Source organism: Bactrocera neohumeralis, chromosome 6 (assembly GCF_024586455.1).
Source record: "Bactrocera neohumeralis isolate Rockhampton chromosome 6, APGP_CSIRO_Bneo_wtdbg2-racon-allhic-juicebox.fasta_v2, whole genome shotgun sequence".
NCBI lineage: Eukaryota > Metazoa > Arthropoda > Insecta > Diptera > Tephritidae > Bactrocera > Bactrocera neohumeralis.
The window spans coordinates 32,318,502-32,342,782 of NC_065923.1; the positions used below are offsets into that span (position 1 = coordinate 32,318,502).

The following is a 24,281-nucleotide window of genomic DNA, read 5'->3' on the forward strand; positions in this document are numbered from 1 at the left end:
AAGAAATAAAAAAGTATTAATTTATTACCAAAAAAAAAATTATTATTTTTTGCACAAATTTCCAAATTTTGCTTTCCGCTTCATTCAGCCATCTACGCAATATACGATGCGTATCTCAAATATTTGCACTCATCAAACTATACTTCAAATAAATCATTTAACGCGCCTCAATGCCGCTTGACTGATGTCATTTGCGCATGCGTGACGAAGTTTGCTGCCCAAAGCTTTACGATTGTTTTCAACCAAATTATCAAAATTTCAATAGAGGGGCTTTTTTATTTACATTATTTGGGCTTCTTTGTGCTTGAAGAAATTTTGATTGTTTTTTAATTTGATTATCTACATACGCACTTATAGAAATTTATGTACTTACATACACATATGGCGTAATATTTGCTTTCAATGCTTGATTTGAGGCGTCTTATAAGCTTGTACATGCGAATTTATTATATGTCAGTATACTTGTAGACCTGTATGTATGCATGTATGTGCGATGGTATGCAAATATTTGTGTAGTCTCGGTATTTACCGTTGTTATTATCACTTTAGGCGCTCTTGAATATCGGTTTGGAAGCTGAGTGTGTTCAAAAGTATGTCAAGGATAGAAAGTCTACCGCATGCGAAACATGAGCAACAACATGGCGCATGCGCAGAAGACAGGACTGTTAAGGTGTTACTAAAGTAAGATGCGCTGCATTGCTCATTAAAATTAACGACTGAGTGACAGTGTAATAAAATTCAAAATCTTTTTTTTACTTTTACATATTAAGAAGATCGATGTTGTTGTAACCGACGGGATAACTATGTAAGACGAAGTTAAGTGGCGGTGAAAAAGTGGAGGGAAAGCCTTCATAGAGTTTAGTAAATGCGATAAATACTTATACATAGATATGTATACATATCTATGTAAAAATACAGTATTTTATATGAAACCGTACTAACTACCGTATATCATATACTATTGTATATGGTCACCTAAAATGCATAACAACGTATCATCAAAAAAAAATCTAAAATCGCTTTCGGATATACAAGTAATAACCAATATATACCCATTTTATAACCAAAACTGAAATTTTGTTTCAATATGAATGTATGATAACCAAAATATAACAATTTTATAACCATTACATAACCTTTATATAACTATTATACATATACCCATTTTATACCCAAAACTCAAATTTTATTTCAATATAAGTGGTTTCTATTATAACGTTTTTCCTTCGCCGGAAACTTATGAGAAGTCATCTTACGTTATTTCCCATTTTTAATGGCGATATACTAAATTTGTATATTCACTGATGCATTGCTTGATTTATCCATTTATTTTGTAATCAAATATCTAATTACAAATTAATAACAACATTACAGTACGTACAAATGTATGTGGCAGCAATGTACCGTTGCATGTTTATATTTATTGTATATACATTCCCGTTTACATATGTATGTATGTTAAAACGGTTTTGAAGTGCTTACTGCATGATTTATGATCGCTTGTCAGTGATGTTTTCTTCCACAACTGTGATGTATTTATAAATTACATACATAGCACTACAATATATGTATGAACATCTGCATGTATTTTTATGTTGAAATTAAATGTGGGCGATGAGCAAGCAAATGCTTTTTGCGGCATGAATGAAATATGTCAGCTAAGTGGGTCGTTTGTATGTATATACATATGTAAGGTAATTAATTACAAATTACCAACACCTCTCGACCTTGACATTTTTTCTTCGAGCTTTGCAGAAATCAATTTCTTATATATTCATGCTAAAATTGGCCATATGTGTCATTATAATAATGTAGGAATGCACCATCTCTTCCATCTCTTTTTAATAAAAGCCTCAAAGTCATTTCTTTTGATTTTTAACTAAAAGCATTCTGAATACTTGCTCAAATCCCATTTCTTAATTGAACTTTCGCGATACTAACTTAAAATAGCATTATTGAAATACTTGGTCATATCTCAGTGGATCTAACATTTTATTTCACCATAAACCTGCAATGGGCTTCAGAACATAGTGATATTTCTGGTAACTGTGAATCAGATGAACCAGCCAGAAGAAGCACCATTCTAAAATTTGACTACGAAAAGAGGGAGTTTATATGCCTCTGGCTACTTGTAGACATTTGATCAACAAACATATTATAAATAGAGTCTCTAGAGTCCCTAATTTGTTCAGCAAGCTGACAAACTTGTCACTAATGGAACCGTGGAAAGGGCAATGACAAATAAGTCGCACTTGCCGACTATTTAAATTCAAAAGGAATGATATAAGAACTCTAGTAGGAGTGCTAACAGCTCACTGTCTAATTGGCTGACATGCCAGTAGACTAGGAACACCATGTAATGACTATTTTAGAAGCTGTCAGGTGGTAAAAGAAGAGGAGACTATAAAACATCTTCTATCCGAATGCAAAGCTTTCTATCTTCTTCTTTATTGGCGTAGACACCGCTTACGAGGTTATAGCCGAGTTTTTCCTTTTCGATTTTTGGCGCCAATTTTGAGACTCCAAGTGCAGCCAGACCTTCCTTCACCTGGTCATTCCAACGGAGTGGAGGACCCTCTCTTCCTTTGCTTCCCCCGGCGTGTACTGCGTCGAATACTCTCAGAGCTGGAGTGCTTTCATTCATTCGGATGACATGAACTAGAGACGTTCCATCGATTGCGTAAAGGACCATAAATCTTCTGCAGAATATTTCTTTTCAAAACTCGTAACGCTGACTCATCAGATTTTGTCATCGTCCATGCCTTTGCCCCATACAGCAGGACGGGGAAGATGATGGGCTTGTAGAGTTTGGTCTTTGTTCGTCAAGAAAGGACTTTACTTCTCAATTGCCTACTCAGTCCGAAGTTGGCAAGAGTTATCTTGCGTTGGATTTCGAGACTAACTCACAACTATCGGTCGAGTGTTTCATGACGATACTTCGGAGGTTGCATATATAAAAATGTTTTTACTGCTAGTTCAGAGACAATACAGTGGTAGTATTTAAGTCCCAGTTGGCCTCCTAAAAACCTAGGTACCTGCATATATGTGGATAGTTTAGATACAGATCGGTAGGGTGATCTAATTAAATGACTCCATTATTACTAAAACAGTATAATTGCATTAAATCAAGGGAACACATCTTATCCGGAAAAGCAGTTTTCTCTAAGTTGTTTAATGGAACTAGAACTAGTTTGATATAGTAAATTTATTGTTGCTTTTACGAAGACCTTACTTGTGAGCATTAATACAAATAACAAAACTAACTGAGTCAATTTCATTCTTCTTTCAAGCTACTGGCGACTTTCAGTTGGACGAGGCGGAAATCGCACGCCAAAATCAAATAACACAACAAATATTCGCCAAATATTTAGAACGACGTCTGTTCCCGAATCGCAGCACAAACGAACGCATACCGACCATTTCGGAAATACTACCCAAACCATCCTCCTCCACGACGCCACGACCACGACCGCGCGGCTTCTCCTCCGCGAGAGATTTTCACAATTTCCGACGTGGTGTTGATACACAGAAAACGAGCGGTCGCAAACGATATGGCAACGCTAATCAAAAGCAGAGGCAACGTCAGCGAGGCGGCAGTAATAGCGGTGGCGCACATCGCCAGCAATTAGTTGTTGAACCTGAAGAGGAGGAAGAACAAGACGCAGAACCAACGGTACAACAGAGTACCGAGTATTATGCGGATATCAATGCCGAAGCCGATGAAGTGGCCGATGATGGTCAAGAGTCACTGCAAAGTGTCGAATCCGAGCAACACGATCACTACTATAGCGATGTGTTTAATCGTGATCCCAGCGAAAATGAAATTGACAGCGGTAAGTGATGGCCGATAGCGGCTTAAAAATACGAGGCTTTTAAGTTTAACTATGTACACTTACGTTATATGTGTATGATTGTATATGCAACCTGTTACTATTAAATTTCTGCTCGGTGCACTCAGCATGACATTGATCGAGTGGCTGCTGCTTTGCTAACCGAATCGTGTAGGCAAAAATTGATGGTGTGATAAGAAAGATCATTAAGCGCTCGCGATCTCACGCTCAAGCGCTTAGCTGACTGCCATTGCCTTAATTTAAAAGACTTATTTAGTGACTTATTTATTTTATCGCGTGAGTTTATTAGTAATGGTGTTATAGTTGTAACTAAGACAATTTTATAAAAGTAAATGGTTAAATGCCTATCTGATCACAATGATGATAAATGTTGATTAAACTTGAACAGTCGATTGTATGGTTGGTTAGATGCAGAATATTATTAATATATTGTTTAAAAAATAACGCTTCACAAATTTCAGTTAAATATATCTAAAATTATGTGACTATTGGCATATTAATCTATCATACTAACCAATAGAAACGTCTAGAATAACTCAGCTTATCTTCTCAAACATTATGGCGTATTATCTGTAGACCCTTTGATATCTTGTCTTCATGATTTGTAGATTGACAACCTTTAACAGGAAGGTGGTTGCGGCACTTGGCTGAGAGTGGATTGTTCTCGTTCATTTCGCGATTCTTTTCCTAAAATCTATCTGAATATGCAACGGACAAATTGATTAAAAATTGAGCGGACTTAATGAAAGTAGGTACAGAAGTTCGTTTGCGATCCAGTTCTGATAACAATCACTTTTACTTCTTTTAAAAACGGGATATCAATGAAATTCTTTATTCCTGAACCTAATTTTCAACGGGCTTGTGGCGCCATCCTGTTGCTACCACATATTGTCAAAGTCCATATCATCGAATTCAAGCCAAAAATATTCGGTTATCATTGAGCTGTAGCGATTGCCGTTCACTGTAACGTACCGGTCTTGATCATCACGGAAGAAGTACGGACCAATGACGCCCCTGGCTCATAAATGCACCAAACCGGAATTTTTTCGGATTTCATTTCACGAACATACGACGATTTTGGTGGTCAATTGGCTTCAGTTCTTACGTCAATTTGATCTTGTAAGTATGTAGGCCAAGATCTTTTCGCAAAATTCGCCACAACAACATCACAGAGATGCTCAACGCTTGAGAACGACGTGCGAGAGACTGATTTCGGTCTTCCTCAATTGATGCGCTAGCGACAGCAATATTCTCGACACTACGGGCCCTTTTTTGTCTCACTAGCACACGAACATTTTGTACGGTGCCTGTGGATTCAATTTTTTCCACTAGACGCTCAATCGTTGATCTAACAGTAGCGCTCTTAAAGTTGAGGCCATTAACTCCGAATTTTGGTAGTAAATCTTAATAATTTCGACTCGTTGTTGGATCGTATCTTTTTCCATGATAAAATGGCAAACCTTACTGAAGAGAAATATCAAAAGAACTGGGAAAAATATGGCGTCGTTTACTGTCCCTGTTGATCTACTTCTGTAGCGTTGTCTTAAAAAAAACGTTACTTAAGCTTTTAAAAAAATATAAAAGTAAAATTAAACACGATTAAAGTTTCTTTTGGTTTCAAAAATGGATGGTTTGTGTCTAAAATTTCATATTTTATTTTAAGACCATCTATTTTCATATATATTTTGATATCTATTATAAATAATTCACATATTTTTAGCGCCCTAAATTTCAAATGTACGAAGTGTAAGTTAGCATTTATTCATTATTACCGCCATCTTAATCTTTCAGAACCATTGCTTTGAATTATTTTTGAAAAGATTTAAGTCTCTGAACTAAATAGTCTTTACTCAATTAAGCAAGAAAGTTTAGACATCTTCACTTCGTCATTTATCTGCTTATTATGTCTCAGTTCTGTTCTCTTTCTAGAAAAACTCCATGGGAAAACGATCAAGTTATTCTTTCGAATTCTATTCAAGAGACTAAGAGTATGAGTCATTAAAGTTGTGTAAGCAAATCCTTCTGAATTTGATTATACTAGTCTCAGTTAATTATGCCAGTTGCTTGTTCGATTCAGCGCTCCCCAAATTTGGCAAATCAAATGCAGTTTTCAATGCATTACCTGACATATATAGCTTTTAGAGACAACACCTATACCGCCACTGTATAAAGATTTTTTTTTTTTCAAAATATCCATTCTTGCCTGAAATACAGCGCACGTTCGAAATCAAGTGATTGTATGAAAAAAAGTTTTTGACGATATATCTTCACCAAATTCGCGGATTATTGTGCAAGGCAATGTTGCGATCTCCGAAGACATTCTTCAGATCGTGTAACTATAGAATATAGCTGTCATACAAACAGGACGATTAAAAGCAAATTCTTTTAAGGAATTCTGTATTCGTAAAGGGTATTATAGCCTTGAAGCAACCGAAGTTAACAATTTTTATTTTTTTGTATGTTAGGTGACTATAGAGTGAGCTCTTGCGTGTGTTGTTATGAAAATTAGCTCCATAAGAACTTTGCATTATCCACCAATTAAAACTTCATATTTGGAGTTCTTACGAATTCTTACCGGCAACGCCGTTGAATTCATAATTTGCAGCTAATTATTAAAAAAAAAATTTAATAATTCGGATGAAAATCATCCATTATCCAATAAATACGCACACTTTCCACGAATTCTTTGTCTCAACCGCAAACAATAAAGAGAAGTAAAAATCCAAGGTTGAAGATTTCGTGAAGCAGCAAAAAAGGTGTTGATATGTACATGCATATCTTTGTATAGACAGTAGCTTACCGACACCATGGCTTTAATCGCGTTCTTCTTACACGCGTTGTCATTCAGTTTTTTCTGCAGAGTAAAAAAACAAAAAACAACAACTACAACATCCTGAAGACTGTTTGCGTGCAAAAGCTCATACAACTGCCAGAGCGTACACGCGCTGCTGTTTGGCCAATGGCCTCAGTGATTGGCGCTGCGCCCAGGGCTTTCGGGCAGATCGTAGTGCGTTCCGGCGCATAATCGCTTACACTTAATTTATTATACATAAACTTAAAATCTGGTTTTTATTTAAAATATTTTTTTGCTCGCACCGTTTTCCGCTATAATATTGAAATGTTTCGATCGTGTTGTTTACTTCAATAAAGTGCAGGCTTTGTTCAACAGCCTACATGTATGAATGTGTATGCGTCCGTATGTAAGAAAATTGAATTTATCTTGAGTCACTTGGAATGCTGCTTTGTCGTTCAATATCGTCAAGGTCGTCAAGGAATCGCACTCAACCGCTAATTGACGTGCAAGGATCTTCTGCGGCGCAATTTTCAGCTTCTTAACAGCCTTTGTTTATAGTCTCGGTTTAGCAATCTTCTACGGGAGGTCATTAAATTGCAACCGCTAAATGATTTATTTGCGATTTCCGTCGTTTTCCACTGCGAAGTTTTTGCATGTAACTGAAACTTCATCCTAAATTACTATTTGTGTACGAATGTAGTAAGATAATTTCTGTAATTTGCGGAATTTTTATTATGCGACAAGCGCCGGACTACGTAAAGTATTTTTTTCCTGTTTCAATTTAATGTATCTGTTGCTTTATGCTATTGGAGAGAAGTAATTTCTGTAACTGCCACATTAATCGTCGCTTAACTACTTTGGAAAAGTTCGTATGAGGTCATTTTCTTCAATTTGAGTGCATTCCAGTTACGTAGACCAGGTTAAACAGGCTATATTAAGCTCGGCAAGAAATTTTCAACATCCTGAAGGAAACGTCGGAGTCCCTATAAAGTATACATGATAAAAATGATCAGCATGTCGAGTCGATTTAGCCATATCCGTCTGTCTGTATGTACATGAACTAGTTTCTAAGATATCGGTCTGGACTTTTGCACACGTCTTTTCTCCTCAAGAAGCTGCTCATTTGTCGGAACCGTCGATACCGAACCACTAGAGCATATAGCTGCCATACAAACCGAATGATCGGTATAAAGTGATTGTATGGAAAGCTTTTTCATTTGACGAGATATCTTCACGAAATTTGGCATGGATTGTTGTCATAGCTGCCATACAAACAGAACGATCGAAATCAAGTTCTTGTAAGGAAGCTTTTGTGTTTGTGAAGAGTATCATAGTTCAATGCCACCGAAGTTAACTTTTTTTCTAGTTCAATATGCTTCCCTGGCAAGAAGGACTTAGGTATGTGCTCTAAATAATAGTACTATTACAAAAATCTTTCAGATCTATATATTTCTTAGTACTTTATAGTTGTGGGCAGCGAACTTATTTACTTTTTGGCAGCTGTGGATAATGCTGATTGTCTCTCAATAACAATTTTTTGGACTTACTGATTCATGCAGCTCCTTTTTGGGCGAAAAATCGCAATTACAGTTCGTCGCTATATTACTCCGCATCAATAGTGTTTGTAGCCATCAGAAAAATACGAAATACTAATGTGATCAAATCAAAAGTTGAATTTTGTCCATTTCATCTCTTTCAAAGTAATCCCCTCCCGTTGCAATACACTTATGCCAACGAATTTTCAAGTCATCATAGCACTTGGAAAAATCCTCCGTCGTGATGGCTATCAGAGCCTTCTTCGATTCAGCTTCATATTCTCAATTGAGTCAAAACGGTGTCCTCGGAATGGTCATGTGAATTTGCTGAATAGCCAGAAGTTACACGAAGGTAAATCAGGCGAATGCGGTGGTTGCGGCACGATATTAGTTGAAAATGTTGCGAAATGATCGCGAATAACCAATGCAGTATGAGATGACACACTTCTTTGTTCAATAAATTCAGACATAGTAAAAATCGAAGAATTCACTTTTAGAGCCTCACAAAATGACGCGTATCTCAAATACTTATAAATATTTTGACGTGAAATTTAGCATAGATGTCACTAACAGTACTACCAACTTACAGAAAAAAATTTACCGATACAAAAAACACGCGAAGTAGAAATTAAAAATGCAGCTTTCAATTTGATCTTTCCATTGTAAGTTCCAAGGCTGCAGAGGTGCGGCCAATAATAGCGCTCCATAAATCCCTAAAATCATATGCATAAAAATAAACTCGTTAAATAATTTATAATAATTTTTATAATTATTCCTGATTAGTTGTTTGAGTAGCTTAAATGGAAAAACTCTGAATTTACGGTTTATTTAAATATCTAAGCCATTATGCAATTAAAAATTCCTAAAATTTTTTTTTAATTTTGAAATTTCTATAATTTCACCAAATTGCAATTAATAACGGCTATAAATTTCATGTTTCGATTGTGCGCGCACAATTCGGTGCAGTTGATGTTTATTGCAATAAAATCTATAAGAAATTGTAGGCGACGCAAGTTGAAAGAAATTATGTGTTCATTGCTTTTTCTTTTTAGGTTTAAATAAGGTTTTTTTTTAATCTTCAAAACGCAAACCAGTATCAGCAGTACTTAATAATACTCAAATTTTTAATATTCGAAAGTTTATTAAAGTTAATTAAGAATTATAATGATGGCACGTGCATTTTATGGTGAAATATTATAGAAAACAAGAATTATAACTTGCGCATGAAGAAATTATAGATTTCTATACTTTACTGTTATTTCAAAACTTTATAGCCTTTATATTTGTGACGCACCCAATGCATAGTAGAATTATAAAACAAGTCTTCAAATTTAAGACACACGTCTTTCCCCTTCAACTGCGCGCGCTCAAGCTGATTGCAGTGACTTTTTGCAATTTGAAATTAAATATTAAAAGAGCTTTATGATTCATAGTGCCAGCTAAAAAGCGCCTTAATGATGCAAGTAACCAAATTTGTGTGTTAATAGTTAATCTTTGTACTTCACTCTTGATTTATACCGTTATTACGCATTTTTGTATAATCAAAGAGATTGATGTTCGACAAGTAATGGGTGACCTTGTGCCTTAATTGCAATTTTTGTTGTACAAATTGTGAGATAATGATTTAATACTTCTTAATGATATCCCAGTTAATGTAAATAATAAATGTTGAAGTTTAATTTTTCTGGAATTTTTATGTGAGTACAACAGACTAACACGCAAGTACACTATATAAGCTTTAAATCAAATAACAGCGCTCCAAATTTGCGCTGAAAAGCTGTTGAAATATTTGCCTAAATATTAAATAATAAACATGTTCAATTTATTCAGCCTGCGAAAAAGAATAATCAGCGCGACTTAAGTCAATACAAGTGCGATGAATATTAGCAAACAAAAGCAACATATTTTTTCTTGGTTGGTCGCTTAATGGTACCAGTAATTAGCACGTCATTGCTGCATGTGTCTATCATTAAACACAAGAGTTTAACCCTGAGCAACAACAACATTTGAAAATCAAGCGTTTGACGTAATTCATATAATAAATAAAAAAAACAAAAACAAAAAAAAACAAAAAAACAACAAAAAAAAAATACAAAAAAATCACATATAAAATATTACAAAAAAACGTTAAATCCAATTCAAACAAATTTTAAAAAAATTATAAAAAAGTTAAAATAATTTCGCAACTCGTGCATTTGCCGACTCGGCGCACAAACTCGATTTACTCGTAGCAGACATTGCATAATAAATTTATGAATATTATGCCAAAAATATATATACTTATTGATTGCCACTCTTCTTCATTTTATTAGTGGACTATTGCAGATCTCAGTTACGTCAATAAAAAGCGAAAAAAATTCTTGAAAATCACATATAAATTCTTTACACGAAACCTGTTATACCAATAAACGATTCGCAACCAAAATTTATTTACATAACCTATAAAATAATTTAGCGCTAAGAAGAAATATGAAATAGAATAATAGCAACGCAAGATTATTTAAATTCAGTTCCGATTTCGAGCGTAGCTTGAAATTATGACAAAAAATTTATTGATGACGGAATATAATTATACAAGGTGCGTTCCAAAGTAAACAGGACTTAAAAAAAAACAGAACAAATGGTTTTTTTTTGGCAAAATCTAATTTTGTTATTCAAAATAGTCTCCTTCGGCTTCAATACAGCTTTTTGCAAGGTCAAAAAGCATGTCGAATGAGTGTTTTAGCTCGTTGGCCAATATGGCCGCTAGTATGCCGGTGCATGCCTTTTGAATGGCCTCTTCGTCTGCATAACGCTTTCCTTTCATGGGAAAATGCATTTTTCTGAAAAGAAAGAAGTCGCACGGTGCCATATCAGGTGAATACGGGGAGTGGTTAATGGTTGAAATGTGATTTTTGGACAAATAATCGGTCACAAGCGTCGATCGATGAGACGGCGCATTATCGAACACACCTTTCATAAACCCAAATGTTTGAGCAAAATGCGATAAATCGATGTTTTGGAGATGTTCAATTCCATTTCCATGAATTTCAATAATGATTTCGTCTGATTTTTGATGACTTCACGCACAGTCTCAGGGGAATTTCCGGTGATCACAGATTTTGATTGGCTTACATGTTGATCGTCATTTATGTCCTCTCGACCACTTTGAAAACGTTGAAACCACTCGTGCTAGGCAATCATCGCTATAAACTTGTTTCATCAACGGAACCGTTTCGGTAAACGTTTTACCTATTTTAAAACAAAATTTAATGTTGGCTCTTTGTGCGAAGCTCATTTTCGCACCGATAACACAAACATACTGACACTTAAAAGGCAATAACTTCACTTCCAATCAATAAAATGTCATGAAATTCTTCCTGAAGAATCGAAAAAATAGCAGATCCTAACACATTAGTCGACATATAGATGGCGTCACCAGGGGGCGTTAGATTCAAAAATATGCATACAGAAGTTACAGATCCTTTCATTACGTATAACTTTGCCATACAACCTTTTTCTATAGGAGTTTCGTCTGAAATCGAGATAAACCATTCCTAACCCTCAAAAATTTAATCACGTTCCTTACCTCTTAATTAGTTTTCTTTTAAGGAGTTACATGGGTTTCCTAGAGTCAAAAACAACTTTTTTCAACAATTTTATTCTAATAAAAAAATTAAATTTTTTATTTTAATACGTATACACTATTAACAAATAAATTCTGAAATTTTTGGAAAAAAAATATCTTAAAATCGGCCATTGTGACGCCATTTCCGGTGACTCCTCGGAAAAAAATTGCACCGGGGTTTGGCAGGATAACTCCTTATACCTTACTGGACCATCTAATGTGAAAAATAGATGTTTTAGTTAAAATCTTAACTTAGATCCTGGACGAAGGAAACAAAACTGAAAATTGCATTTTTGCCAGACATTAAAAAAATGGAAATTTTGAGACATCGTAAAAAATCCTTGGTTCATGCCTTTAAGAATTATATCTCAAAGACTTGTGTAAAATTTCATGAAGATCGGTTGTTTAGTTTTCGAGAAATCTTGGCATCTGACTTCTAAAACACAGTTTCGAGAAAAACGCGTTTAACGGCGGCGCATTGTTCCTAGCTCACAAGTTCTAACGGCTGCATCTCCGAAACAATTACTGGGTTCAACTAGAAAATTTAGGGCAATATTCTAAATGTATTGTAGAATTTAATAAGATAATAAAAAAACGGTTTTTTTAAACCCGTAAACCCATGTAACCCCGTAAATTATAAAAGTCATATTTCGAAACGAATAAAATATGAGCCTGGCATGTAACAGCTCTTCAGGTTTGATTTGTATGTATCATCAAACATTGACCTCAAAAAAGAATTTGTCATTCCTTACCATTGGTGGGGGGAAATGAAAAGTCTTATATCCTCTAGGGAGAATTTATTCATTCTAATTTTATTTTGATGTTTTCATTGCTTATATACTAGGCATTTAGGAAATCATCTTAAATAACTAAATATATGTGTATGTGTATACGTTTGTATGTATTGCTCACTATACAATTTAATACATGTGTGTGTGTGTCTTTAATGTTATCTGATCTGTAACTTTATGACTTGTCTTTACCCATGCATTTTTATTATTATTTGATGCGCATTGCACGTAAATGCATGAGTATGTGTATGTACATACATATGTATGTATGTATGTATATTAATATATAAATAGATATTTATATTTAGTAGAATTTCGGCTTTGCAGATAAGTAAGCATGTTCACTGATATTTGAACACTTCACTAATTCAATTCAGTGACATTTCTATTCGCTCTCTTAAGAGACTTTATACATATACAGATATATAGTTACTTTATTTGTTACAAAACCCACATATGTCTTCCTCTAGTCTCATACAACAATTATCAAACAAACATACATATATCTCTCTCTCTCTTATTTATTGAAAGCTATAACTAAAATGCAGTTATTCTGGAGCTTTTGAAAATGCTTCAAAGCATCAATTCTTTTGAAAATAAACTCAGCTTTTCTTTATGCCTAATTTTATGACGTCTGATACCTCGAGTAAGCTTCCGAAATATTTTAACCATTAAAAAATAATATATATAATATGTAATAAAAATATATTCCAAGAAGCCTTATAAACTTTTTATTAGTTTTTAAATACTATTGCCAACATAGTTTTAGTAAATAATTTACATAAATTCTTTTGTAATTTACTAATAGTATTTTCGCATGTTGTGCTTAGTTCCTATTCAAATAATGGAATTTTTGAATTTTTTATACGAGAATATTGGCAATAAAAACTGACGTCAAGTCGGAAATAAAATTCTCCAATAAAATGTATTAAAAAGCCATAGGCTTGTGGCTGTTAAGCAAATTAGGTATTTCCATATATTAAAAATTTGTCTAAAAGCAAATATATAAATATATAAAAGCAAACATATCAAATATATTTGAATAAGATACATATTAGGGTGGGTCAAAACATAGTTTTTACATTTTTTAATTTTCTTATAACTATTTTTTTTGCAATGAATATATTTTATATGCTTCACTTAATTGAAAAAGTACAAGAGATCCCTTTGAAATGCAGTAAATTTTTTACAAGACTATGAATTTTGCAATTCAAAATGATATTTTTTCATTTCGAAGAAAAGAACAAAATTTGCATCAAAATAATAAAACTTCAAACGTTAAAATCTGTTAAATGGTTAAGTTTAAGAAAAAAACGTAAGAGACCATTTTTTGAAAAACTCAATTTCTTACAAAATCATACTTGATGAGACGTTCTTAAAGGTGTTTAAGCACCAAAGAAAAAATATTAATTTGTTTTACCCACCCTAATGTATTTGTATATGTGTAAAATTTTGTTTAGTTTTATATTAACTAAGCTGAGTGTGCGATCGTCGCCATCAAATAATTCAACTTCCATTGTCTTGAAGTTTGAGCAGAGAATCGCAAATACGTCACAGACGTCTTTGAATATACATATTTATACGCTAATTTTTAGAGGCAAATATTTAATATAACAAATAATGGTATATATTCCAACATACATATACATATATATTTATAAAAGCTGGTTTGGGCTTATTTTATTTATTAAACAGTGTTTCATATTGTAAATTCGTGAAATAACTCTTAGTGATCAACACTCAGTCAAAAATATCTATCTGTAGTTCAACAAATACATATTTACAAACAGAGGTAGACAACCTTGGCAATGATATTATTATAGAAACAACTAAAAACTGTTCGATAAGTTCAAGAAATGTTTACATATATTGTGTTCGTTACTAAGCCAAAACACTTAGCTTATAAGCTCATATAGCTTCGAAAATAGTTGGCGCTGTTTGATACAATCAGCATTCCTTTAAGGCTTGTGTTACAATTCCAGTTCATCGTTTCACCTTTTTTACAATTTTTAGCATTTTTTGCCTATAAGTTATTTCTCATTAAGGAATTAGCTCACAATTCAAAAAAAAAAAAAATGTCGAAAAAAGCAATTATTTCTGCAATGCATCAGAAGCATTCACCTCTTTTGGTAACTTACTGTGACTGCTGTGCCATAGCACCAACAAAAGCTGACATTGATGCATTGACTTCGAAAATTGCATTTGCTTTGACGCTTCAGTTGTCAGTGGATTTTGGAAACCAGCTTGGCGTAGAATGCAGTTTAACGTAAATGGAATGTCAATCGGAGGCGATTTTTGACAAATAAATATTTTTTTCTCAAATCCATTTCAATGAAAAATGCGTATTTTTGCGTGGCTGAGCAATTTACAAAGTTTAACAAGTTTTAGGCGCAATTAATTTATGCAACTACTATTTTTTCCTAATACTAGATTTTTTTTAGCGAAAATTACTTTCGATATGAAAATAAAACTTTCAACTTGGCGGATTAAGCATGCTCGCATTGCTCATTGGGAAAGCGAAACTATAATACTAAAGAAGATTTTCCTTAATATAATGGATAACGAGTTTACATAGCACAAGAAAGTCTTCGATACTTTTTTGGTGGATTTCATCATCGGCCTTAAGTATGTATATGAATAAATATAATTTTATAACAAGTGATTCGATCTGAAATAAAATTGGCCATTTACGAGCCAAATTAGTGCTTAGTTTAGTTCTTTTGACCACCAAAAAAGTCAACGCCTGATAAAATTTAAATTTATTCAGCTTTCTTCGTAATTTTCTATATCACTTATTTGATTAAAGAAAGCAGAAATTTGCAAATTTAATTGACAATTTGGAATAAAATTAATAAATTCACTCCTACTGACTAGTATGCGACAACTTGTCTTCTAATTATGCATAACTGCTTCTTTCTATACCATTAGAATACAATCTTCCATAAGAATACAAATGAAAGATAATAAATTTTAGTGCAGAATTTGCCATAAATCTTTTCTAATTCAAATTTAGAAAAAAACTTCATTTCAAGTTCTTTCTGGTGATCACCAAAGCGGTGCTCAAACATGTTTCTTCTAAGTTTGACTTCTTCCATTTCTTTTATTTCCTTTTGCTATTAAAGAAAGCTTAAGCGACTAACTTTTTTTCTACTAAATCTAACCTTGAATGCCGAATATGGCGTTCACCTTCGCAACTCATGCATAGTTATGTCGGGTTTCTGATCTGTATTTTGTAGTTTACAATAGAAATTCTCTTAATTTGGCTCATTTAAATAACTGGATTCGAATTATATGTTTCGTCGCTTGCCGAACGAGTAAGAAAGGAGTCGCTGCTAAAGAAATTGAAAAAATTGGCAATAAAACGGGATTAAAATAGAAAGAAGCCATTCAGCCACACCAAAAGAGACATTCTAATTGGCACTGACGCTATAAAATTGTGATTACGAAATTCGAAATTTACCGTTATTATAATTAAAAAATGCTGTTATTCTATATTAGCATATTTAGACAATGTAAGATGTTCAAGAATTCTTGATGCTTATGCTGTTTCGTAAGCCATTTAATATTAACCGACTGCATATTTAAGCGAACTATATACCATAATCATGTGGCAAACAAGATTTTTAATTATGGTTGCTTTTTAACTCTTAATACACGATTTTATTTGAAAATTTAATCTATCATCATAAATTATAATTTAATTGCGCTACGAAATTTAATTACCTCAGTAAGTTTTTTTCTGTTCACACACACTAATATTAGTGCAGAAAACAGAAAAACAATAAGTTCCAGTTTCTTAAAGTATTAAATTCAATTGGTCTTTTTCAAGGCGCATAAAATGATATTCTTGAAAATTACTTAAGTTTCGAAAATATGTGCTACAAGAAAAAACGATAACTTCGGCTGACCGAAGCTAATATACCCTGCACAGGTGCATTTCTTTTAGTAACTATGTGTCCAGTTTGTATGGAAGCTATATGTTATAGTACCGATCTGAACAATTTTTTCGGAGATTATGTTATTACCTTAAACAGTAATCCATGTCAAATTTCGTGAAGATACCACGTCAAATGCAAAAGTTTTCCATACCAGCACTAGATTCCGAACGTTCAGCTTGTATGGCAGCTATATTCTATAGTTAGCCGACCTGAACACTTTCTTCCGATATTACATTATTTCTATGAACAATAACTCACACCAAATTTCGTGAAGATCCGTTGTCAAATGTGAAAGTTTTCCATACAAGAACTTGATTCCGATCGTTCAGTTTGTATGACAGCTATATGTTATAGTGGTCCGATATCGGCAGTTCCGACAAATGAGCAGCTTCTTGAATAGAAAATGATGTTTGCAAAATTTCAAAACGATATCATAAAAACTGAGGGACTAGTACGTATATATACAGACAGACAGACGGACATTGCTAACTCGACTCATCTCAACATACTGATCATTTATATATATACTTTATAGGATATTACGGACTTAATGGACTGTTTCAATTCAGTCAGATTTCTGAGTCTTGTTTTATGCACCTATTGCTTGACATAACCCCATACAAAATTCTGTTGCAGTCAGGTCAAGTGATCTTGGGGTTCTGCGGAAGATGGCGTTTCTTGATTATAATTTTTTTTTGCTATGTGTAGTTGCTCCATATTGCTGGAATTAAATGCTATTGAGAGGGAAATGCCTTTGGCGCAGTTTTGGGTAAAAAAAACTGGTAGAAAAACCGTTTTCTTCAAGGAAGTATGACCCGAAAATATATCTTGATGAATCTGCGCGCCACACAGTGACTCGTTCTGGACGAAGTTCCCTCTCGTGGAATATTTCACTTCTTATTAGTAGATCAAAATGGGTTTCATCAAACATAAACAAGCAATTCATCAAGTTATTGTCTTCTTCGGCCATTTCAATCACTTTTTTGGCTAAGTTCCGGGCGAATAGACAAATCTAGAGGGTTTAACCGGCTTGGCATTTGAACTTTATCAGTTGTAATGGCAATTGATACGGTCTTCTTGCGATACTTCCAAATTCGACAAACATGTTTATTAATATCATGGTCCATATATTCTGTGGAGTGCCGCCAAAATCCCGTCTGCATTCCCTTTGAATGTGAATGACGGACTGCAAAACATGGACCCGCTAAACCATCCAAATCCCTTTTCCGGTATCCAAAGCATTTATTTTTAAACAACTTAATAACCTGCCAAATAAGAAAAAAGATAAATCGATCACTCGCACAGAGAAAGTTTTTGTAGCATGATTTATGCCCCCCCTTGTATAATCTATTTTGTAGATAATAGTACTCTTCACAAATACAAAATATCTTGCAAGAACTTTGATCGGTTAGATTGTGTGGCAGCATTTATGCCAGTGGCGTAGCTAGGGGGGGCGAAGGGGACCATCGCCCCGGGCGCAACGTCTTGGGGGGCGGCAAAACGATCTTCGCTGTTTTTAATAACTCCAATTCGGGCAAAAATTCCTGCAAATTGTGTCAAAAGTGTACAAGATTTAGGGCGAAAATGGGTTTTTTCTATGGCTTTTAATAAGATGTCTTGTAAATTTACTCTCGATTTCCTCAAAAACCGTATTGTGAGAATTTTGGAATTTTAGAATTTGCGTGGCTTCTAGTCCCTTAATTTTATATACTTAATATCAAAGATATTTTGTAAAAATTCACTTCGAAGCACCTCATGAAACTTGTAGGTAGGTAGATAAAGGGGGGCGGCAGAACATCCTTGGCCCTGTGCGCCCGAAGTTGTAGCTACGCCACTGATTTATGCTATAATCTCCCAATCTTTATCTTGAGATTGTAACATTGCAATATCTTTAATGTATCTTTATCGAACGAAAAAGCTTTTCGTACAAACATATTGCTCCGACAATTCCGTTTGTGTGGCAGCTAGACATTTACTAAAGTGGTACGAGATCATATCTTCCGACAAATGATGTACCTCTTGTTGAAAAAAGGACGGGTTCAAAATTTTAGATCAATATCTCAAAACCGAAGGACTAGGATAAAGACGGAGGGACAGACAGGCGAAGGCGAGTAAATCGACTCAGCTTGATTCGCTGAACATTTATATATATTTTTTTTTTTGTGTGACAACCAATATGTCAAATTTAATATACTCTGTTCAGGGTATAACAAAAAATTATTAAATTTAAATCTTCTTCTTCTTTATTTGCCAATTCGTATTCGAATATTGGTGATCATATAACATTTAATAATATGTACAATATTAACAAGCTTAAGGGGTATTCTTGTCTAGGATTTTGAAAAAATCGATTTTTTTCTTTGCATATCTTGAAAGTTTAGACTTTCAAAAATATGACCTTGGAAGAATTTTTCAAAATTTGACTTATTTTCAGAGTTCCAGCGATTTTGTGCCGTGGCGTCTTGGTTCACTAGAATTGCCTCCTAAACTTTAAACGCCTTTTCTCAAAACTGACTTTTTCGGAACGATACCCACGATTTCTCAGGTTCTACTCGACCGATTTACCTGAAATTTTTATAGAGTCTTCTTTATAGGCTTGTCTATGGTTGGAACTAGCCCCATCCCCAATTTTTATTTTTATTATTTTAAAAAAATTCGAAATAGTCAGAAAAAGTGATCCAAAAAAATTTTTTTTTTCAGGCAGTCGCCATTTTGTGAAAAATTTTTTTTTCCACTTTTCCGTAGTTCCTGCCATTGCGACATTATTCTAGATTAATAATCTTTTTGTTTTGGTTTCAGATAACTAGTAGGGTTGAAATTATGGGTATGGTCACGTGGACATTTTTAGAGACCCCCCACTTCGTCAGCTCATAATTTTTGAAATGTTTTACTTTTTTTAGTTTTTAATTTTTTTCTGTACTCTTCTAAAATTAACAAATAACATAAAAAAATGGATAGTAAAAATATTAATTGCCTTTTTTTACGACACTTTAAAAATTACCTGAAATTCATGCTTCTAGACCAGAATACCCCCTTAATAATAATATAATAATGTAATATATGTTAAATATATATATTGTATATTGAAAAAAAAAAATAAAAAAATTACAGATTTTGAATTATCGCAGCATATTTCTCTGTATCTCTCGCCACATCTATAAGGTTGCCAACGTTCTGGATTCCTGTCCATTGTCGAATGTTTCGAAGCCACGAAAGTTGTTTACGGCCAATACCTCGTTTTCCTTCAATTTTTCTTGGATAATTATTTGTAGGAGCTCATACTTAGAGTGCCTCATAATATGTCCTAGGTAGGCTGCTTTTAAACAACTAAAATACATTCAAAGCAAAAGTAATAAGATAAATAAGTTAAATAAATAAACCGAAAAACAAACCTTGAAATTAAGTAGTTATAAGTATTCAGAACTATCTCGTTACTCTTTACTGAGAAGATTGCTAAAAAGGATGTCAGTATAAATGTACAGTTCACTAAAATTAAAAATAAAAAAGTGAAAAAGCGAGCACATATCAGATTGTGATTCAACATTTAGCACAAAGAGAAGGCATAAAACTTAGAGACACCAAAATACTAGTTTTCTAATTTTTTAATGAAAGAATTAAATGAAGTAACCTCTTTGAAAGTTTTCCGTCATTGTGGGATGTGCTTGCATATCTTGCTACATAACCGTTATTTTTATATATTACAAAATATTAACACAGATTTTTGCAATATTCAGCAATAAACAAATAACTTTTTATTATGGAGCTCTTACATGCATGTAACATCTAAACTAGTTTACGTAAACTCAAAACACTTGACATTCATTTTATGTTCATTGCTTTTTTGCTATTGTTGTTGAAATGACAATTCCGCGCTAAGTTCGGATGTCGACAGTGGAATGTCGTTCGCGCACAAGTGCAACATAATCGGCTATTTTTGCAATCGCAAGCCAACAGAGTGCATTTGCACCTAGAGCAGAGTTGTTTTTGTATTTTGCAAAAACTTTGCAAGTTATTTTTTGTTGTTGACTTTTTGCTATTTCTATTTGCGCCACGCACGGCTGATGCATTATACTACCTTGGACGGACAAAATGTCCAACGAGAATAGTTAAACAAATAACGCAGCCACAACTGGTATTTGCTTGCCCCACCTTTGATGAACGAGCTGATGTGCACACACGTGTATTGGTATGTATGTGTGATGCTAATAGAAACTAAACAATTAGTTTATTTGCAAATAAATGTTAATTTTTTTCATTTCAAATGTTTCCACAAACAAGTTGGTTGGCGTGCCGCACCGCCCTTCGCTTGTCCATCATTGAAAAAAAAATTAAGAAACTATTAAAAACAAAATTAAAAAAATATTAAAAAAAAAATATTAAAAAAAATTAAGAAAAAAAACGAAACAAGAATCTTTATTGCTCACTAAGTGGCTGAGCGTTTGTGAGGATGCGCCTGCTCTAGCTCTTCTTTGCACTCTATAAACTAATATTTGTATATGTACGTGTGTGCGCGCCTACAGGCTAGCTCACAAACCGCTTTTCACGCCACACTCACAACGAAATGCTGCAAAAAGCGCCTAAATTCCCAGCGCCTCGCTGCTTTGGCGCGCTCCTTGTGCGCGCGCTCACGCTCATGCGCCGCTCTTTGTTCGCTCTTAAGCTCTTTGCTGCGGCCAGTTGTGTTGCTTTGGCTCACCAATTGCTGTTGGTTGGCGCTGCTTGAAGACTCGTTTGCTTTGCTTGGCTGGCTCCGTCCGGTCGGTTTGCTTTTGCTTCGGCGCAGCTTGGAACTCCTCCCGCTGTCTACTTGCTGCAAAATTAGTTCTTCATCAACGGTCAATTCAGGCGCACATGCGCACTTCAACCAACATAACGGTCGAACGACTGACAAAATCGCCGCCGCCGCCGCCGCCGATACGAGCCAGTAGCAAACGAAAGACTTAAGTCACAAACTTTCGATTTCATTAACGAGTACACCGCCGCCGTCGCAACCGTTCGTACGTACGTTTTCACTTTCGTCTCCATTTCTCGCCGTGTTATACGACGCGCGACGACAAACCACAGCATTTCTATCAATTTCATGCCAAGTTTTGAGTTGAGTTGCTTTTTAGTTGATAATAATTTTGTTTTTTGTTTTCCAATTTCTATTTGAGTGCTTGTGTACGCTTGTCGTCGCTGTCGTTGCGCACCAATACATTGACAACGTGACAGCGTTTCGGGAATGAAAGCAAGACTTGTGCTTTACATTGTTAAAAGATAGCAAGGCAGCTGTAATCTGTGGCATCCACTGCGCAGGCGTCACTCTTGTAGAAATATTTTTCCAAAGCATAACACAAAAATTTAAATATTTTCACATTTCAATTTTGTTTTTATTGTTGTTTGGTAAAATTTTGTATTTCGTTTCGGTAATATTGTGCATAAATTAATTAAAAATACATTAAAGCACGTTGTCTACCCTTCGAAAAAATCAAAAGAAAAAATTAAAATAAACTAAAATCCGCTAACCAGTCCGCGGGTTTCCGATATTCCGGCTGCCTTTGAAATATTTGTGTTGAAAAGTGCGTAAAACCGAAACCGATTTCCGTGTTTGTCTGTATTTACGTTGGTTTTTGTTTTACGCGTGCTCAGCGTCTGCAGCTCATCAGTTGGACACAGAAAAACTAAAAAAAAAACTTTAAAAAAAATACAAAGAAAATAATTTACATACGAAAATATTTGCTTTGCATAAAAATACAGTTTTAAAGTCATTTTCAATAACAGCTTTAATCAAAAGCAACAACAACAACAACATAATAACGAAAATTATAATCAACGTTAGCCGAGCATCATGCAAAAGTATTTGTTTTTGTCTGTGATATTATATCTGCAAATAATCGGTGGGCATCCAGCGAACCCATCGAAGCAGCCAACGCCAGGTAGGTCACCTTACTACGTAAATATGTATGTACATATGTGTGCACGTGCGCTAGTGATGCTTCGTTATGACAGTATTTTTTTTGTTTTGTTTTGTTTTGAGTGCGCTATAAAGCTGATAAATAATAACGTAAAATTTGCATTCCTGCACTCCCCGCACTCTCCGCTTCTTAACTGGTTATATTTATTTTATTGTGTGGCATATTTTTAACTTGATTACACCGTTATGTAATGCCGCCTCGTTTATTGCGCTTTTGCGTGTTCACCGTTTGTTTTGGTTTACTTGCGTTGGTCCTGCTCTCAAGAGACTTTTGATTGCTTTGGCTTGGACCTACTTTCACTGTAGAGTGGCTTGGTTGATATTTGACCGCGAGCAATTTGAGCCAATTTTTTTTTTTTTTTGGTTTAGGGTAATTGGAGTAAATTTTTTATGGTTTCATATCCTTACATTTATATGCATATAAATATTTAAATTAGTACAAAAATAAACGAGTAAAATAAATAAATATTTATAAAATACAAGTATTTGTGACTTTATTCTGAAGTGTTTTTATACTCTCCGCTCAATTTCTAAAAATTAATAAATTTTTTAAGTGATTGAATAGAACAAAATGATTGATTGTATTTTACGATTAATAGCAATTTTTTGATACTTACTTATGTATAATTTTGATTATGCTGAATTTTTCATATTCGTTATATGTGCTTAAGTGATGTCTGACATTCTCTTCTATTAAACTTATTATTTTAATAATTAAAATTAAAAAATAAAGATTTAAAGTTTTAAACTTTTTTAGGTTAATATTTCATTCTTTCAAATAAATATTTTTTTATTACAATTATTAGTATTTTTTTGGACAATTCTTTTTCCTACGTACATATGTATGGCGATCAATTTTTTAATTAAAATCGATTATGTCCAGAAATTTTATCATAATATTTTTTTTAGTTCCAAATATATGGGAAATTACATTTTTATGATTTTGACCGGATTTCATAAATTTTCAAAATTGTGTTTTTGGTAAATATTTAATTCTTTTAATGAAATATTTCAATTTTTTGGGGTTTAATTTTCCATTTAATTTAATTTTTTTTTAATCTAATTATTGTTTTTTTTTTAGGTTTTTACTTCTTTTACTTACATCTATAAACTTCTTAATTAAAATCGATAATTTTAAAATTTTTTTTAAATTTTTTTTTTTTTTTTCAACAATTTTTGAAATTAAATATTTATGATTTTGATCGCACTTTCAATTTTTAAAAATTACTTTTTTGGTGAATATTTAACTTCTTTCAAAGAAATATTTATTTTTTTTTGGGCTATTTATTATATATTTATTTTATATATTTATTTTTAATATTTTTATTGTGATTATTGCTTTTTTGATTTTCATAATTTTTTTTTACTTATAACTATCAACTTCGTAATTAAATTCGCTTTTTTCAAGAAAACATTAGACATTAACATAATTTTTTTATATTTCGGATACGTGAGTGATCAAGTTTTTACGATTTTTACAGTGTTTAAATTAATTTTTTCCAAAGCATTAAATTCAGAACACAATATCTTTTTTAAGGACTTTTTAGGTTTTACAAATTTTTTATTCCTTTTTAAAATTCCAACTTCCAAAATTTTTAAAATCGATTTTTTTCAATCTTTTTTTAATCACTTAAGCTTATTTATTTTAATAATAATAATTCAAAAAAAAATCAAAAATTATACATTTTTAAATTTTTGTTGCGAGAATTTAATTATTTCAGTGAAATAAATTGTTATTATTTAATTTTTATTTTTTTTACTTTCAGAAAATATTTTTTTAAAAACCTCGTTTTTTTAATTAAAAATTTATAT

General features: G+C 33.3%; 1 protein-coding gene across 2 annotated transcripts in view; it reads left to right on the top strand.

Moving 5' to 3' along the window:
- Positions 1-24,281, top strand: part of LOC126762531 (uncharacterized) — an 84,271-nt gene that overhangs the window by 29,575 nt on the left and 30,415 nt on the right. For both annotated transcript variants that reach the window (XM_050479344.1, XM_050479345.1), the window contains exon 2: positions 3,291-3,833. In XM_050479344.1, the coding sequence (XP_050335301.1) occupies positions 3,291-3,833 (543 nt within the window). The remainder of the gene's footprint in view (positions 1-3,290; positions 3,834-24,281) is intronic.